Source organism: Eptesicus fuscus, chromosome 14, assembly GCF_027574615.1.
Source record: "Eptesicus fuscus isolate TK198812 chromosome 14, DD_ASM_mEF_20220401, whole genome shotgun sequence".
In the NCBI taxonomy this organism is placed as follows: Eukaryota; Metazoa; Chordata; class Mammalia; order Chiroptera; family Vespertilionidae; genus Eptesicus; species Eptesicus fuscus.
Window position 1 is genome coordinate 25,115,054 of NC_072486.1, and position 20,448 is coordinate 25,135,501.

General features: G+C 42.3%; 1 protein-coding gene across 1 annotated transcript in view; it reads left to right on the plus strand.

Moving 5' to 3' along the window:
• SLC25A13 (solute carrier family 25 member 13) overlaps positions 1-20,448 on the plus strand; it is a 157,122-nt gene that overhangs the window by 118,514 nt on the left and 18,160 nt on the right. Inside the window, exon 14 of the mRNA XM_008148832.3 lies at positions 12,205-12,345. Coding sequence (XP_008147054.1) covers positions 12,205-12,345 — 141 coding nt within the window. The remainder of the gene's footprint in view (positions 1-12,204; positions 12,346-20,448) is intronic.

Here is a 20,448-nt window from a genome sequence, read left to right on the forward strand (position 1 = left end):
TCTGGTTTTCTAATAAATGGGGGAGGGCTTTGTTGTGATACGAAAATATGAAGACAGATTGGGTCACAGCTCTCACACAGTGAAGGTACTGTAGACACTGAAGGTCTGTAAATCATTAAACGATTCTGGTCATAGTAGTCAAAATAGACATGTCTGCCAGGCAGAGCCCACATGTGAATATATTTGACAAGTCTGTAACTTAATGGCTTTTTAGTGTCAGTCAAACAGATTCTACTTTGGTTTCTTGGCCTGGCTTCTGTAGTCCTATGAAAACCCTACGATAGCGATTTTCAACTGGCGTGCCGCAAGAATTTTTAAAACATGCAATACCTGATGATGTAGTCAGGGCCATTGCCTCATTTCCCTTAGATTGTCAAATGAAAAAAATGACAACAGCCAACACAATAATAGCTGTCCGGTGTGAATGAATCAAAATGATACCTTTTTTTTTTTTTCAGAGCAGCAAAAAGTGTATTGTTTTGGTGTGCCACAGAATTTTAGTAATTAGGTTGTGTGCACCATGATGAAAAAGGTTGAAAATCACTACCCTATGAAGTTGAAAATGTGAAATTTAATATTTATAAAAGGTGTAAACAGTATAGCCTTTTTCTGCCTTACCATGTAGTTAAGAAATTAAGAACAGGAAGTTTTAATTTGGTGCCTATCTCAAAAACAATCAAGTGGTGAGAATCTATTCTCTTTTCAAAGTTCTTAAAAATGTAATGACAGATTTAATTTTTTTTTTTTACGTCAGAGCTTAATTTACACACCAAATCAAGGGAGAAAATTCTGTATTGCTTTATTGGAAATGTACATTTATTTACAGCCTAACTAGGTATATGTTAGTTTGCTAGGGCTGCCATAACAAAAGACCACAAGCTACATGGTGACTTAACAGAAATTTACTTTCTTACACTTACGGAAGCTAGAAGTCCAAGATCCAAGTGTCTGCAGATTTGGTTTCTTCCGAAGCCCCTTTGCTTTGCTTGCAGGTGGCCATGTTCTCGCTGTGTCCTCACATGGTCCCCCCCCTCCGACTGTGTATTGTCTGTATCATAATCTCCTCCTCTTACAAGGACTCCAGTCTGATACGACCGGAGTCCTTATGACCCATACGACCTCATTTTACCCTAAATTACCTCTTTAAAGGTCCGACCTCTAAATATAGTCTCATTCTGTGATGCAAGGTTAGGACTTCAACACATAAAATTTGGAGGGACACAATTCAGCACATAACACTAGGGGTCAAAATAAAGGGGTTTTTTTCCTCAGCTGCCCGGGTGGACTCCTTCTTCATTACAGAAGAGGATGATGCTCTAGCGAGGGCACCAGGTCTGACATTTCCCTGCAGAGCTGGATGAGCCAGTGGCCTCTGGGCCTCATGCTCCTTCAAGTTTGCTGGCTTCTCTGTGGGTTGGTCAGTGCTTGTTTTTAGTGCTTATGAACATCAGTTGACTGCTTTGGGGACTGCATTTTACTTTTATTTATTTATTTATTTAAAATACATTTTTATTGATTTCAGAGAGGAAGGGAGAGCGAGAGAGAGAGAGAAACATCAATGATGAGAGAGATTCATTGATTGGCTTCCTCCTGCATGCCCCCTACTGGGGATAGAGCCCACAACTGGGGCATCTGCCTTGACCAAGAATCGAACCGTGACCTCCTGGTTCATAGGTCGGCGCTTAACCACTGAGCCACACCAGGTGGGCAAGCACTGCACTTTATTTAATTTATCCACCGCTATCTGCTGACTTCTGTTTTCTACCTGCTGTCTTTATATCTGATGATAATACCGGTACTACATACAAATTACTTTCAATTCTCCATTTAACACTGAGTTACTAAGAGGGTAAATGGGAAATATGTCGAAGCTTAGATTTCTTAAGAAATCGTTATTTTTCAATTTATTCAAAAATCAAATAGCGTCATCACATGAGTATGCGTTTTATATGTAATGAAAATCATTGAATATTTACTAGTGTAGACCTTTTTTTGTAGTAACAAATTTATTTGTATCTAAATAATCAAAATAATGGACTTGGGTTTTAGTTTTTAAAAAATTCATATTTCATAACTTTATGTTAATCTATTTTTGACACATGTAAGCACACATTTTAGAATGTCAGTGTGCAATTACATATTCTTAGCACATGTCATTTGTGAAAAGCACTTTAAATCTAAGTACATTCAATTGAGCATAATTAAAATATCAAGATACATATTCTTCATATACATTTTGCCACTTAATTTTTTAAGTAGCTATAAGTATCTACCATGTGAATTCAAATTAAAGGGAGGTGATTAAATTACAGTTATCATTAATGCTTTTTAAAATATAGCAGGAATTGCACTATGTTAAAAAATACACTGCTGTTTTCTGTGGACAGCAGATTAATGACAAAATTGATTTTTTAAAAATACAAGACTGTTAATATTCTCTGCATATTTTCAAGATTTGCCTCTAATGGTTGTGTGTATGTGGGGGAGGGATCATAAGAAAGCATGCTTTTCATCTTGTGGGATTTATTTGACTCAGCTCCCTAGGTTATGAGAAAGTATGCTCGGGGATACTATCTTGATTAGTAAAGCATTGGAGAAAGGCTTGTTTATAGTTCGTAACAGGTGAAAGAAAATGGTTTATGGGGAAGTATGAACTGGGGCTCCTAAACTGATCCATTTGGTAATATATTTAGATATTTTATGCCATTTCCTATGGTAATAATAATGAGCAGTCATTTTTAAGGCACGTATAGCCTTAAAGCATACTTGTGCCCTTGCTGGTGTGGCTCAGTTGGTTGGGTATCGTAATGTGTACTGAGGGGTTGATGGTTTGATTCCCCGTGGGAGGTGTGCAGGCGGTGGCCCATTGGTGTTCTGCTCTCACATCTGTGTTTCTCTCTCTCCCTCTCCCTTTCTCTCATTCTAAAAATCAATTTTAAAAATCAATTTAAAAAAAAGCATACTTTTTCATAATTATTAGACCCAAAGTATGTTAAGATCATTTTTGTGAGGGTCACTATTCTTGGAGTGGAAAAATTTGTGCAGTACATTAGGATTGTGTTGCCTTTCTAAATATTTTATTTCTTGAAATTCTTGTTTTTTTAAAAAAGAAATAGATACATCATTTCCTACAATAAAATTATCTATGCAGAATCAGGAGTGTTAACAATGAAGTAAATCATTCTAGAGCTTGGCAAGAGGAGTTGGGATGGCAAAATTGTGAAAAAGAAACAGAGAAATAAAGCTTACCTAGCATCTGCGATAGAAGCCACACTTCGGGTTCTGTGCAGACTGTCTGCCTAGCCCATTTCAGAGAGGAGGTATTAGAAGAAAAAAAATCTATATTTTACTCCTAGCCATGAGGACTGTATCATGTGAAAGATTATAGACCCCTCTTCATTTGAGAGGCCTGGTGCTAGGGGTTCCTGCTCACATAGTTGTAGCGTCCACAGTCCCATTTCCTGTCTGGTTGCTCTTGTGGACTTGAGACAGGAATCACAACAGCTAACTCCGTCATATGGACATGGGAACTCTTGTTTGCATTGGTAGCGGGATGAGGCATCCAGCATCCACTTGGGATAGCTTTAAAAGCTCCCCAAATCAGAAGTTGATCTTGACCATTAAGGGTCAATGTGTTGCCTTCACTTCCAGCAGTCATGTGACCTGGTCAGAAGAATGCACTGGGGGACCTTTTGTGCTACACACAATTTAGTCTCCCTTTCAGTCCCTTTGTGACAGTGGTTCACGTTTTCAAGGGGATTTGCCAGTGTTGGGGGCAGTCCACACCTGAATGGAGCAGCGGACACCAGACCCACAAACATAGTGTGGTGGAATATGTTACCCAATCAGGTTACAGTCTGGCCATTGACATTGGTACAGCTCCTCCAGTAGGGTATGGCTAACCATTTCTCAGTAACAAAAGTATTTCAGAATTAAAAATGCCCACAATTTATTGAATGTCAGCTTAAATTTAATTATGTTGAGCTTTACTACATCACCCATCACTCACTAAGGTGTGTTCTTCTCCCTCTCCCCTTCTTTTTTTTTTTACCTGACATAGCTACTTCCTATTAATCCTCAGTGTAACTGTGCTTTCCTCAGAAAGTTTAACTTACAGTTTTCCAGGGAAAGAACCATTTGAGAGCGCATTTGTACTGACATTAAAGGAGTTTGATAAGTTCGGTTCACCTACATAGAGTTCTATCCTATATTAATTCACACTAATCAATACCATTGATTGAGCACTGCAGAATGCTAGAGACTGGGATAGGTGCTTCAGGTATGTTTTCATTTAATCTGCACACACTCCTGTAAATAACAGCTAAGATACCTGCTTCATGAGGGTGAGATCTTTGTCGGTCTTGTTCTCACCTCCTATCGAGTGGACACATAGTGTTTATCGAAGGCATGAAGAGCATTAATGTCAATGTGCCCATTTTACAGATGGCATCAGTTTGGAGTGGGTAGGTTCAGAAGTTTGCCAAAGCTTAGGCCGTCAGCCATGGTGCCATATGACTCCCAGCAAGTGCCTCATTTCTTGACCCATTGCTCTGTGTCAGTCACTAGGCTAGACAGCTGGTACTTGCTGCCTTAGCAAGGCCTCAGAGTGAGTCTGAATTGGTGTCAGCTCTGTGGTCCAAATGAGAGATCTAAGTTAGCAAGGAGCTGCCGGAGGTCACAGACAAGGAAGTGATAAAGCCGAATTAAAATCCAGGTTCCTGTGACTCCATTGCTATTATCCTGAGCCCCTTGTGCTATATTTAGGTAAAACTCACACCCGTATAATTATTTTGTAAGCCCTTCTGAGTGAAATTAAAAATATGTCCTAGTTTTACATGTCTGAGTTTGAACTATTCCTCCAGGATTCAGACTTGGCATGATTTAGGGATTTTACTGCCTAAGGGCCTGGGGCTTCCTTATGATTTATTGCCAAATCTACAAAGAAAAGTTTGATGCATCTGATGAAAGTCTACCATATTGTACCTGGGGGAGAAAAACCTCTCCTCCATATTTCTTGATGTACTTTAGTGTCTCTGAATCATTTATCTCTTCCACACAGAGTCCCTTCAAGTCACAGGAATTCAAGTGTAAGTGAACAGGTTAACCCAAGATTCAGGCAGATACTCTGTTTAAACAAGAAAGAAAGGAAGGGAGGGAGGGAGGGAGGGAGGGAGGGAGGGAGGGAGGGAGGGAGGGAGGGAGGAGGAGAGAGAGAGAGAGAGAGAGAGAGAGAGAGAGAGAGAGAGAGAGAGAGAGAGAGGGAGGGAAAGAGAGAGAAGAAGAAGGAGGAGGAGGAAGGGAGGGAGGGAGGAAAGCAACTGAAAACGAATCGTTTTTAAGCACAGACTTTTTGACACTCAGAAAATCAAGTTAATGGTTCTGAGCTTGGGTTAGGTTTCAGGCCAGCCTTGGGTTCAAATTCTGTCTCTTCTTTGGACAGCGTTCTGTGCTTTTGTGTTATCATCTCCAGAGTGGCAGATGGGAAGGGATACTGGAGTCCTTACTGGGCTGTTTTTCCCTCTGCTGGGAGAGGCCTCATAGGTCAGGACCCATGGTTTGAAGAACATAGGCATTGTAAAAAAATCCTTACAAAACTGGTCAGTGAGAATCCCCTTACCAGTCTTTGAATTTTATGCAACAAAATTTGGCCTCTCATTTACCTTCAGACTCTTACTTTCTTGTGGGACCTCTTGGTTAACAACCTGTTCTATAACTAAAGAGTGAAAAGAACAACTCCTGAAGCAAGAGGTGATACAAGCTGGAGACTCTCGCAGAAAGATGGATTAACTGTATTCTGCTTCGAACTCTATGGGACTGATGCAGAAATGGATCAAAACCAGTCCCCTAGTCAAGATTAGAAAACCGCAGTGACTCAGAATGCTCCCAGATACATGAGTTGGGCAGAAAGGGACTCCTAGCTACAGACAGAAGGAGGTCTGCTCTACCATCGACTGTGCCACTGAACAGCACTTAAATACCTTTTCAAGGAACTTAAGGCCCGACATATCTTGATTTCTTTCATTTATCTAGTCTTAGACTACATTTTTAAAAACCGCTGACTCTGTAAATGTGTGTTAATGTATACTGATGCAAGCTTCTCCATATGACGTTTTGTTCAGAATATTCCTGTCTTCAAACATCTTTTAGAAAACTTGTTGAGATTTTATTTAGGAAGATTGCTTTGAATTTTAAATGAATTTATGGAAAATTGACATTTTTTACATTTGCATTTTAAATTAATCTACTGGAAAATTGACAACTTTGTATCTTCTGGTCTAAGTATAATACTTGTTTCTCTAGTATTCAAATACTTATGTCCCTTTTTTAAAAAATCTATATTTTTCTTCATTTTACTTGTAGACATTTCATGTTAGACTATTACTTATTAATGCTACTTACAAAACAGTGTTAATGTGAAAGATATTTTGGTATAGTGGTTCCCTATTTTTCCTCTAAAGATATAATTAATGTATGATTTTGTTTTTTATTCTCACCTGAGGATATGTTTCTATTAATTTTAGAGAGGGGGGAAGGGGACGGGGCGGGGGGAGAGAAGAGAGAGAGAGAGAAACATCTATGTGAGAGAGAAACATTGATCCATTGCTTCCCGTAAGCACCTTGACTGGGGATTAAACTCACAACCTAGGTATATGTTCTGACCAGGAATCAAACTTGCAGCCTTTTGGTGTATAGGATAATGCTCCAAATGACCCACCTGGCGAGGGTGATATATAATGTCTTTGACTGTCAGGTTCCTTTTTAAAAAAATAATATATATATATATCTCCAGACTGATGCTAATATTCAAGACTAATAGAGTAAGTAATAAGTAATAAAATGTCCTTGTTCAGACCCTGGTAGTAGCCTGGGTACAAACCCACCTAGCACTGTTATTCCTCACATGGTCTTTTCTCTATACACATAGGTGTCTGAATCTTAGTTTCCACTTGTTATAAACACTTTAGTCACATTGGATTAGGATCCACCCATATGACCTCGTTTTTACTTTAATTACCTCTTTGAAGGCCTTGTCTCCAAATATAATCACATTCTGACTCACTGAGAGGTAGTATTTCACTGTTTAAATTTTGGTGGAACACAGTTCAACCCAGAACAGTTGCCTTAATCTTTCTATGCCTCCATTTCCTCTTAAGTAAAATCTTGAAAAAATACCACTGCTTGAGTGGACTGAAGATGTACATATAATACATGCAAAGCAAGATGCTGATAGTCCATAATGGATTCTTAATGAATATTTATTACTTTACTCCTCTTTCAAGCTCCTTGAGAACAGAAGTGCTTTCTCACTCATCTTGTGTCCTCACAGTTCCTAGGACAAACTTTGAACACTATCGGTTATAAATATTTGTTGGGCAAATATATAAATGAATGATTAGATCGCAGAAACAAGTCTGCAGTAGTGTATGCATTTCTCTTTAGATGGGCCCAGATACTGGGTAGTAACTAAAATTTCAGTAACAAAGAATGTTCCAGGAAACCTGTGGAGAAGTCAGTGTCCCCACTGTAAATATAATATTGCCCCACAGAGCCAGTTGTAGTCTGGAAAATCTTCCCCTGTTCTCCGTGCCTCGGACTCCAGAAAGTCACAGGGAAATGATTTGTGACAAAATTGCACACACACAAAAAGAACAGCATCTTCACACAGCCAGAGCTCTCGAGTGATGAGGGACACAAAGACATGGCGCACAATAGGTGTTCCTGTCCGCGGATTCGGCTGCCTTTGATCTCTGCAAAGGAGGGACCCGGGCAAGGTACTGTGAATGGATAATAGACCAGGAGCCAGCAGCGCAGCAGGCAGTGTGCTCAGTGATCAAGTCGTGGTGATGCCCAGACACCGTGCATCTGATGATAAGCATCTTCTCTTGGTGCCTTGGAGTCTCATTTCCTTCCAGCTTGACTCCAAAGGACCCATTCATCTCTGGCACCTCGACAATGTGCCACTCGGAGTCTGTAGGTTCTTTCTTTCTGAGCCCACCAGAGGTAACGAGGACATCATTATTTTTCCCTGGTATCACTACACTCTTTCTTCCCACTGCTTCTGCTCCCTGCAGCTCTCTGGGGTGGATTGACTTCTGTATCATCCTTAGTGATTAGAATTCCCTTTGTTGTGCTGAAAGAACTGGTACCTATGGTTTGGCTTGGGGTTTGGGGAGTTGAGTCTACGTTCTTATTTTATTGTATATAATGTTAACGTTTATAGGCATTAGTAAAGATACAAAAAAATGAAAAAGGCATCAATTCTATACCTAAGAATTATACCCTTTAATAATGGTACCACTTGGATATGGATGAAAAGTTTGTTATGAGATCAGATGTAAAACATATAAAAGTTACACGGAAGGCTAGAATTTGAAATCACAACTTGAAATAGGCCCTATCTAGCAGTCTCGGGATGGAAAGGGATCCTAGAGATGATGCAATGAATTGAAATGATTCTCAGCTCCCTTGTACATCCAATCACGTAGGAACATTTTCAAAGGGCAGATGCAGAAATTCTCAATTAATTTGTCTGGAGTAGGTTCTAGAAAAAATTTTTTTTAATTTATTGACAGCATTTTACAGATGCCTCCCCTTTCCTCCCCTTCCCTTTACCCTCCTCTACCAGGCTCTTGCCCCACCCTGGGCCTTCCCCACACTGTTGTCTGTGTCCATGGGCCATGCATATCTCTATATATAAAAGCCTAAGTGACCTGATGATTGGATGACTGGCTGGTAGCTATGATGTGTACTGACCACCAGGGAGCACTGCTCAGCTGACCAATGAGCGCCAAATGCTGGGCTCAGGGCTGGCGAATGCAGCTGTGGCGGCCTGAGCCTCTCCCACCTCTGTGCCAGCGCTACTGAGCAGAGGCAGAGGCAGGTGCTATGGGGCCGGGATGAGCGGGAGTGGTACAGTGCCTGGCCTGGGCTCAGGCTCCTCCCCAGCCGCTTGCTGCTTCATGCACTACTATATTCCTTGGGAGGAGGTCGGACTGCCGATCCCCCAAAGGGTCCCGGATTGTGAGAGGTCACAGGCCAGGTGAGGGACCCCACCAGTGCACGAATTCGTGCACCAGGCCTCTAGTAAGCATATAAATTCTTTAGTAAATCTCTTCTCCCCTCTCCCCTCTGAGATCTGTCAGCCTGTTACATGCTTCCATGTCTCTGGATCTGTTTAGCTTGTCAGTTTATTTTGTTCATTAGATTCCACATATGAGTGAGACCCTGCGATACTTGCCTTTCTTTGACTGGCTTATTTTACTTAGCATAATGTCCTCAGCTCTCTTCATGCTGTCTCAAACAGTTAGAGTGTCTTCTTTTTTACAGCTGCATAGTATTCCATGCTGTAAATGCAGCACAACATTTTTATCCACTCATCTCCTGATGGGCACTTGGGCTGTTTCCAAATCTTAGCTATTGTAAATAAAGCTTCTATGGACATAGGGGTGTGCATATTCTTTCTGATTGGTGTTTCAGGATTCTTAGGATACATTCCTAGAAGTGGGATTGCTGGATCAAACAGCAGTTCCATTTTTTATTTTTTGAGGAAACTCCATACTGTGTTCGACAATGGCTGCACCAGTCTGCATTCCCACCAGCAGTGCACCGGGGTTCTAGAAGTCATTGTTGTTTAAAGCTCTGAAAGCGATTGTCACATGCAGCCAGGAAGGAGAACCATTAACTTAGGAGCTGGAGGAAACGACCAACGTGTTCGGAGTCACTGCTGTGTCTTGAGCACTGTGCTGGCTGCAACACAACCACCATCTCTTTGATCCTCATAAGAAGTGAGATCGTTTGACAAATAGGGGCAGAGGCTCGGTCCTCACCTGGGGCACTCGGCTGCCTCCTTCCCTGCTGTTGACAATACTCGGTAAGTGTGCACCGAGTTCCTGCTTTGTTCTTCAAGATCAATGTGCACTGCCCACTTTCCATCCTACCCTCGGTAGGCATGGTCTTACCCACTTTTGAGCTTTCAGAAATCAGCCTCGGGCTAATTCTAGCTCAGCAAATCTTTCTGAGCAATCCTGCCCCCAGAAAATGATTTTTTAAATTTTTACTTATTTTTTACAACTTGAGAGCCCAGGTCAGAAGCACAAACATAATCTTGACTGTGTGCTTAGCACTGATCCTAGGTCAGGTCCATTTCACCTCTTCATCCTGCCACACTGGATTCCCTTCATGTCCTGTGGAGAGGGGCAGCAGCAAACCCACAAAACACTCAAGGGCTGTAGCCGGGCGGGGCTTGGTCTGCCTGCCTGCAGGCTGCAGCCGCCTGGAGCGCAACCTGGCTGCTCTGGGCCCTGGAGGCGTGGGAGCAGAACGCCGTTGTGAGGACCGGAGGACCAGCTCCCGGATGTGCTCACCTCCTTTCCACGTCAGAAGGGCCTTTCTCAGGCCTGTCTCTTGACGAATCCAACCCAGGTTTCTTCTACCAAGATTACTTGCTCCGTAGAGTCACCTAGGAGAGATGAAGGTGATGGCGAAACACAGCAGGAGCGCATGGGGCAGTGTGGCAGTCGAGGCTCAGGAGCCCTCCGCTGCCTTCTGTCTAAACCGTTGTAATGTTTAATGGAGAAAAGGAAACTCTCAGGTCTGTTTTCAAGAACACGTGTGTCTTGATTAAGCTATGAAGTTGGTAAAAATGGAAAAACAATTTGATTTAGAGAGTTAATGAATGCACATTTTGGGGTATGGGGAGATTGTCATGTATATTAAGTTAGGCAGAAGTATTTCTGTTTCCTTATAGAATAACACATGGTCTGGGTAGAAGAAATAAAACAAATACAGCAGAAAATAAAATAAACCGTTTGTAATCTGCCACCTCAGAAGCACGGCTCTGGTCTATCTCTCCCACATGATGTTTAGGCAGAGCTGGGGCAGGTGTCCGTGCATTGACACAGGAGAGTTTTCTCTTCACATAATATAGTGAGCAGCCGCCATAATTTTTTATTGGCAGGATAGACTCTCGTTGCACAGCATACGTGAGTTCACTTAATCCTCGCCTTACCGCTGGATGTTTATGTTGTTCCTAAGTGTTCTTCAGAGACCATTGTCGTAGCTGGTTTTGATTAGTGCAGGCCATTTTGTCCGGGTGTGTGCATTGGTTAATAGGATCAAAGGCTCTAGCAAGAAGTAGTTGGAGATGATATTGACCCAAATTGTGCCCGTTGCCATGGCGGCATCTCCTAAGCTGCATTTGCCGTTGTCTGTGGTCTAGTTCGGTGCATTCGCTACATAATAAAGACTCTGAACTATAACTGTGTGTCAACCTTAGTTCGAATGGCATAAAAATGTAATATATTTGTGACAAGGAATAACAAGTTGAAGTACAGTAAGAAGGAATGTAATTGCTTATGATAAATATAGGCTTAGCTTCAAAATAGCTAGCTTAAAATTTCCCTTAGAGTGCACTTTAAAGATTTCCACTGATGATCTCGGAGGAGTGGCACCCAGCCATTGCTGGAATGAAATAGCACACGTTGTTCAAAGTTTGGGCCATAATTGATTTAATGCATATTTTTACTACTTTGACATTTATCTTATATGAAAAGAATAATTCTATACACAGGTAATACATAAATAAAATTATAATACTGTGTAACTCCAGAAAATAGTGTTTGATGATTGGCCTGATTTTTTTTAGGAGAAGAAAGAAATAGCTTTCATCTAAGTTTGCATGTTTCCTGGCAACGTGTGGGTCATTGAGGAAATCATGAAGCCCCTCCTATTCTGACAGATACTGTTGGATTTCCATTTTATCGCTGCCTTTGTGACCTTGGCTTTGAGCCCTGTGATGGCAGTTCATTGCCCTTCAAGGACTCTGTCATTTGAGGGTGAGGACTCTGGTGAGGCCAACAGAAGTCTCTCTGTTTTCAGCTAAGTCTCTGGTCTTCGCTTTCCTTCACCCTTCACATGAAGGAGATAGGGCCTGCAATGACCAGAGCCCTCACCCCAAAGTGACAAAGATTCCTCGAAGGGCAATCAACCGCCATCACAGGGCTCAAAGCCAAGGCCCCCTCGGCAGTTACTGTATTTTGATTCTAACTCATAATCACTGACTGTTTTCATTGATGGGACAAGGATAGACAGTGCGGTCTCTTGAGGATAGAATATTCAGAGCTCCACTGAGGAGGATCCCTCACCTCTTCCTGAACCATTTGCCATGACCCTGCTTTGATAATACTTTTCTTTTTCCCTCTTTAGGCAGGCGGTTCCCAGGTGATCTTCACAAATCCTTTGGAAATCGTCAAGATCCGCTTGCAAGTGGCTGGGGAAATCACCACCGGCCCCCGAGTCAGTGCTCTGTCTGTCGTGAGGGACCTGGGGTTCTTTGGGATTTACAAGGTAACTTTCCTTTCGGTCATTTGTCTGACTGCGTGCTCATCTCCTAAACTAGACACTGCTGACTAGCATGAAATTGATCCCTCGTGCTTCCACGCCTGGAAAAGGTCATTGCCATGTCTGTGGTCTGTTTTGGTGCATTTGCTACGTAATAAAGATTCTGAACTATGCCCTAACCAGTTTGGCTCAGTGGATAGAGCATTGGCCTGCGGACTGAAGGGTCCCAGGTTCGATTCCGGTCAAGGGCATGTACCGTGGTTGTGGGCACATCCCCAGTGGGAGGTGTGCAGGAGGCAGCTGAATTGGTGTCTCTCTCATCAATGTTTCTAACTCTCTATCCCTCTCCCTTCCTCTCTATTAAAATTTTTTATTTTAATAATAAAAAATAGTAATTTTTTATTATTAAAAAATCAATAAAATATATATTTTTTAAAAAGATTCTGAACTATAGCTGCTGCAGTCCACAGGGCACCTTCATGCCAGTGAGAAGGAGGTACCCTTCCTGCCATCCACCAAAAAGCTGTCCTTAGAAATACACAAGCCAGGGATGGCTGGTGTGAATGACGCCCGCTGGTGCTGTTCAGTGCGCAGCTCTGTGCAGGAACACTGGCTGGAGCCTTCTTTGGATTTGTTATTGATACAACGATTCCTGATTCTCGGTGTTGTCCGCCATGCAGGATAGGTGCCCCGATCCCAGGGCACCATCTCTTGGGAGGTATGCTGAGCCCAGTGTCAGAAGTCCACACCAGATCAAGGATGTGTTTTCTGATCCTGTACATCCCAGCCCTGTCCATATATGTATGGCTTGTCATAATTGTGTTGAATCTTAACCGTTTTTCCTATAGAAAATAGTTTTTCAGAATGATTGGAAAACCAAACTTTTAGAAATGTCTTAAAATTTGTGATTCACACTCCTCTCCCAAAGAAGGTATAATGGAATATACTAGAACTTGTTTCATATATGTCCAGCTATGACGCTTTAGCAAACATGAGGTGGTTATCATTTTTCAATGAGAAAAATTTAAAAAACAATGTTTCATAGCCAATTTGAATAAGTAAACCTTTCGGGATATAGGATGAGAAGGCCAGTGTCTACTTGAAATAGTTTTCATTTATTTACATAGCATGTATGTGCCCTTGACTGGGAATTGAACCCGAGATCCCTCAGGGCACTGGCTGACGCTAACCACTGCGCAGCACCGGCCAGGGCCACTTGATCCACTTTCTGACTCGGTCACCCACGTGGTTTTGCAGTGTTTCGTCTTTATTCCAGGCGGCCACTTCTGCACTCTGTGGACGTGACGTCAGGGCGGTGGTTTTCTTTTTTCCCTGTTCTCAGCTCATCCTGTAGAAACTTACACTGCTTTTTGCCGTGAACTTTAAATGCCGTGTTTTGACTTTCAGCACGGCACGTTGGGAGCTCCTACCCCCACGTGCACTTTTTTTCCCTTTTCTTTCTCACTCATGTTTGCAGGTCACCTTGCTACCCATCAGTGTACGTAATAGTCGGGGTTGTTTCAGGTAAGGGAAGAGTACCCCATCATCTGACACTGAGACTTTGTAAGGATCAAACATAAGGGGATGCCCTCTTTTCCGGTGGTTGGTTTTAAGTGGGGGAGTGGGGGTCGGGGGGAGGGCTGGTAGAGAACTTGCCTTATAGTTTGGAGTCCGTGGAGCTCCGGGATAGATATGCCGATTTTTCAAAGTAGCCCTTAAAATGCTCAATCTGTGAGTGTTTGCGGTGGAACACAATATTCTAGCTATTTCATTTACCACATTATTGCCCAGCTGTAAGAAATAAACAGAATTGTCATGAGGCACAGCATGGATCATTTTGAGGGGGGAAAAAAAATCAGCTTCTTTTCTAAATTTCTAGGTTCTGGCGGACTAGAACACAATGTAGCAGCATGTCATTTTGACAAGATGCCAAGCAGTCTTTCAACAGGTTGTCTAGTGAAAAACACTTAGGTACTAACGGTAGTGACTGCTATGGAAATGTCTAGATGGATAAAATGGTAGAAACTTGTTTGCTGACACAGAAACAGAGACTGTTCAACTACCTGCACATGATACAAGACTGAGACGGAGTCCTTTTCATCTCCACGGTGTTTCATAATCTTAATCCCCTTTAACACCCCCTGGAAGTCCTCGGCCTCCTGATTTTGTAGTTAGGGGAGCGGAGGCTGCCAGCGACAGTATCTGAGCTGAAATCGAGGATCAGAAGTTTCTTGTTTCCACTTTTGTGCTAAAATTGCTTTCCTGAAATGAGCAGGATTGCTCAAGTTTGAGCAAGAGACCTCTCCCATATAAAGTTAGTTTAATTACTAGTCTGGTGGTTTAATCTAGTTCAGAGGCATTCCTCCGGGCTGGGTGCCGCTTTGGGTGCCTTGGTAATTACCATGGGAAGTCGCTGGCACTCCTGAGCTACCGGAAACTTGATTTCATTGCACGAGAGTGATCTCGCAGTCCCGTCCTTTCTGCTGGCCAGTGCTGTCCTCAGTTGAATTCCAGATCTGTAAGCCCGGATTCACTTATAGGAGGTCACAGCTCCATTCAGTCTGATCGTCTTTATTGCCTGCCCGGGTGGTCCTCATTTTTATCATCCCAAATGCCAGCCTTCGGTTCGGTTTCCTGTGACTCTCTGGGCACCCCCACCTTACCCCACCTCTCCTTGGTCAGAAATCGTGTTAGCAACTCAACGTCCATTGTTTTATGGTTGTCAGAGCTTTGCTTTGCTGTGTTGTTTTTATTGTAGGATAGTACTTCTTAGTAATAAAGCTCTTCACTGATTCTTGTCTTGGTTGGGTAGAAAGATGCACACGACTTGGAGTGACCTAAGACCTTTACACCTGGTCTGCATCCCTCCATCTTTAGTTGGGACAGGTTATCTTCCTTCCTTCCCTGGGTCCTTTTGTTTGCCCTTGTTAACATGACAATGCGGGACCCAGGAGGGGGGAGTGGTTGGTTCTGTCCTGTGTGTTTAGGCCTGCGGTGCTTAACCTCCCTAAATTGGACTTAACCTGGCTTTCTATTTTTCTCCTGAATTGACTTGCAAAATAGCCCACTATTCTGTGACTTCCCTGTGAATGGTAATTAGAATACTTGCTTTAGAAATACATTTACAACTGAAAAAAAAAACCAGGGGGGTGTGGTAAACATTTCACATTCCTGAGGTTAGAAATAGTTCTAGTGGACCCTGTAAACAAAGCCTCCTCTTTGGGTACCATTTAGAGAGGTTTAGTTACAGCACCGAGTAGGTAGGTGATTGAAGTAAAGGCAGGATAATAAACTGCCTTTGAAAGAGCTTTTTGAATGTAATGTAGTTTTCAAAAAATCTGCAACTATACTGCTTTTCTTAAGAATGCATGAGGATGTGTTTCCCTTTCTCTAGGTAACTTTTGTTTTATTACACAAGCCCCTAGCGCATGAGATATGTAAAATAAATCGCCAGAGAAAGGAAAGTGGCATATATGGACTTGTGAATGTTGCCTTTCCTGTAGGAGCCAACAAAGCTTTGCTGAGGAGACGGATTACACCCGGGGAATGGAATGGAACTTATTGTTTAACATTGAATGTCAGCACAGCTCATGGAGGCTGAGAGATGTTCCTTAAGAAGCAAAGGAACAGTTTCTGTCTCTGAGTTCAGAAAGCGGGCAGGGAAGCAATGACAGCCAGGATCCATCATGCAGAATTGAACATCTTTTTTGGATTGTACTCCTGTGTGGTGCATTGGCTGCTGCTGGAAAGTCACTTGCAAATATGGGCTGTATCTACTGGGTTCTAATCAGAGGTCTTTGTCCACTGCATTCTAGAGTATTCAGATATATAGTCATCCATGTACATACTTGTTGTGCATGTGTGTTCATTCATTGTGTATGTGTCGATGAATCGTTGGACTACTGTCCATAAAATCAGAAAGCAAGTAATGATACATGTTCTTGATTATTCTGCTAGTTATCTCAAAGGGATGTCATTTGTTTGTTTTTAATATATTTGTATTGATTTTCTAGTGGAAGAGAGAGAGAAACATCAGCGATGGAAGAGAATCATTGGTCAGCTGCCCCCTGCATGCCCCCTACTGGGGATTGGCCTGAAACTGGGACATGTGCCCTGATCATGTGCCATGTTCATCCACTGAGCCACAACAGCCAGGCCTGTTTGTTTGTGTTAAAGGAAATACAAGTTTATGTTTCAAAAAACACACAAATAATTCAGAAATATCTGAAAGTAAAATTCTCTCTACCCCTTTTAATCTCATTCTTTCTTCAAAGGATAACCATTGCTTGTGTTTTTCATATTACCTTTAAGAAAATAAAACCTACTTAGATCAATATTTACCTCTCTCCTCCTTCCTGCTTTCTCTTTCTCTCTGAATATCACTAATTGTATCCATATCAGAATCTTGTGTATGTGTGTTTTAGCAAAAATGGAATCTTTCTAAGCACACTATATATCTTAAAGCTCTTTCCTCATTTTATTTAATAGCCGTAGAAACATTTTAAAAATATTTTTTAAGCAGTTTCCTACTGATGGGTATTTATATTGTTTCTAGTTTGGGGATATTACAAGCCATAGCAGGGGGAATATCCCTGCATATATTTGGATATACTTTTGTGAGTTTATCCCAATGATAAATTCTAGCAATGAAGATGTTAGATCATAGGGCATGTGCATTTTTATTGTTAATAGATTTTGTCAAACTGTACCAGTTTATTAATTTTATGTTGGTAACATGTAAGTACACAAGAAAAAATTCTCAATTTAGCAGCTTTTAAAGAAATACTCGTTTTTATGAGCTCATGGCTCCACATGAAGAAAACACCTGTTTAGTCATTAGTGCGAGTGTGCTTGCATATCGGAGACCTGTCTTGTTCACTGCTGGTGCCATGCTAATTTTCTAACACCCAGGGGCATGCTATGGCTTTACAACCTCCGCAGTGACAGTTTGCACCCTTCTTCTCCCACAGGCGGCTTTTCCCTGGACCTCTGGGAAAGCCTCCTCATGGGTTTGACTCCTGACTCTTCCAAATCTATTGTCCCCACAGCATCCAGGTTGATCTATTTAAACTGTGAATCAGATTAATTCACCTACTCAACACAGTTCTGTTGAGAGCTGACTGTACGCCCTGTTCTAGCCATTTAGGGTATGGCTGTGGAGTCCAAGTCCCTGCTCACATGTTGGTGGGTAGAAAAAGTCAGCCATCAAGATAGCAAACATATGACATCTGTTGGTGCTAAGAACCTTGATGAAGAAGCAGGCAGGGTAGGGTGAGGATATGGAAAGGGCCAAGGCAGGCAAGCATTGAGGGAGGGGGATGCATTTTAGTAGAGTGGTCAGGGAAGGCCTCGGATGAGATGACACTTGAGCGGAAACTAGCATGCCCTACAGGAATGGTGTCCTTTCCCAGCGCTTCCTGCTGCACCTAGATAAGCACCCTAGCTCCCTGCTCGCCTCTCTTCCCCTGCACTTTTGTTCTACCCTCCCTCTCCTCTGGCTGCCCTGCTGCCTTTCCTTCCCTCAGACTCTCCAAGCTCATTCTCTCTCACTTTTCCGTCTGCCTGAAGGCCCTGCCCCTCACGTCTTCGCTCAACAGATGCCTGCTCAGAAAGACAGCCAGGTCACTGCATGGCACCTGTCACCATCTGATAGATTTCTCAGTGTGCGTGTGTCTCCTTATCTGGAGTGTGCTTGCATATCGGAGACCTGTCTTGTTCACTGCTTCTTGTAACAGTTTCTGGCACACAAGTGGACATTTGCTAAGCATTTGTTGAGCTCATGAAGGGTAAGCAAAAGCCACGTGTTTACAAGTTATCACAAGGATATTGGAGCACTGACAGTGAATGAATGTGGGCAAGTAATGACCAAAGAAGACCATGACGTTGGGGAAGTCTAATGCAAAGAAAGGAGACACCCATTCATTCACCCAGCAAGCTCTGCCCTGGGAATATGAAAGTGAATCGATAACGCATGGTTTTATAAGGAGTTTACCATCTCGTGCCTGCACACCCCTACGGGTGATTGAGCCCGCAACCCCAGGCATGTGCCCTGATGAGGAATCGAACCATGACCTCCTGGTTCAACCACTGGCCAGGCGAAAAATATTATTTTATAAATCAATGCCCAAGGGAGTTGATTATGCAGGAGGGGTTAGAAAAGATTCTTAAAAATATTAGGAAGTGATTAATTTTTTTTATCATTCTTCCATTCATTCACCAAATACTTGTTAATGATTAATTCTAGTAGGTGCCAGAGTTACAAAGATTGAATGCAGTATTATTGCCTTCAAAGTGATGAGTGTTAAGGGAGGTGAGAGAATATAATCATTCCAGTGCCATAAAGTTCTTTTAAAAAAATAATTCGACAGGCAGTATAGTTTTGAAAAGAAGAAAATTCAGATATTCAGGAGTAGGTAACAATAAAAGGTTAGTGTTCTCACCCTGTGTTGCAGATAACCTACCTTTCCAGGGACAAACATTTTTTTTATCAAGTTCATGCTTTGTTTTGTTGTTGTTTCTTTCTTTTGCTAAGTGCCTGCAGAATTAGTTTTAACACAGTACTTTTTTATTTCAGCGACACTTGTATAATATTAGCATGCTGTCCTTCAGGTTTAAAGTATTGAAAATGCTGCCACTCATCCACTGTTTGTGGAGTGCTCTGAATATATTTTCCAGCAGTGACATAGATATCTAACAATCTATTCTTACCTCCCTCTGGTTTCTAACTGTGACCAAGGTATGCACTTAAAAGCTGGCCAGTTTAAGAAATGTTCACTGACTGTAAATTAAGGTGATATGTCCCATGTGGGATATGATCAAGTTGGCAAACTATTGAAACTTATTTGGTAGGATTAGGTCTTCCGCCAAATAAAAGATTGATTGGTTCTTACCTGATAAATGTAGAACTCTACTGTGATTCAAGTATGAAACCACATAGGAGTCCTAGTCCAGCTTCTGCTTAAAGAATATATTAGCTATTTCTGTTTTCTGCTGCAAGAGGACAGTGTGTTTTTCATTGATTGTAATAATTACCTCTATATCATCACCTTTTATTGAAGATCCTTGGGCTAGGTATTGTACTAGGTCCTTTATATGAATCATTGGATGTAAATTTAATTCTGATGTCAATACAAACGTTACTTGCATTTTAGAAATAAGGAACTGGAGGCACCGAGAGCGTAAGAACTTCACCCACCATCAGATAGCAAGTGGCAGAGCAATACTTTGAGCCCAGGTCTCTGACTCCAAAGCCTGCATGCTTGCTCCTGCAGTGTCCTGCTGCTTGAGAAGTGTTGGGGGGGCGGGGGGGGCAGGCTGCAGGTAGAGAACCATAGTTAAGAGGATTTATATCAAACTACTTCTTTGAATGCAGTCTGCTTCCTCTCTGAGAAGTCATCCTCTCCAAGAATTGCAGTTAGAGAGGTGAAACACGAAGAGACTCCCCAGCCACAATTGCAGAGAAATGGCCTTCATTGGGCGCGCCGGAGGACTTTGGAATAAAGAGCTCTCCCTTCCTCCCTGGATCTACACCAAGGAGAATAGAACAGAGGAATGATCACACGCATTGCCTGCACAATAGTGGAGGTTGAATGAAACTTGTCAAGAGGATGGCTCAAGAGCAGACCAGCTTGAGCATCTCCTGGACTAGGCATTGGTTCTCTCTGGAGGGTTTCTGGCCAATGGCAGATGAGCACTGTTGATGGCAACGCAGCGTGTGGTGGTAGAATAGGGAAGAGCCAACACTGACACACAGGAGGGAATTTCCTACCCAAAAATCTCGAGTTGCCAAATGCCTTCCTTAAAATTGCAATGAAATTCAGGAGAAACCTACACCCTAAATGTCTCTGGAATCAAGAAAACAAATCATAGCCATTGCTATTTTACCTTAAAATTGAAGTCATTTCAATGTCACTGATATCGAGTCTCCAGTTGTTGGCTGGTTTATTTGGTTCTAACTCCAACGACACAATCACATACCAGGTCTCGGCATCAGTGATATTTCCCACCCTGTTCGAATCCCAGCCTCGTGGCCCTAACTGTCCCTGGCCTGGGCAGGAGAGGTGCTGCCAGGCTGTGAGCCACGGGTTAACTGGCGTGGGAGAAACCATG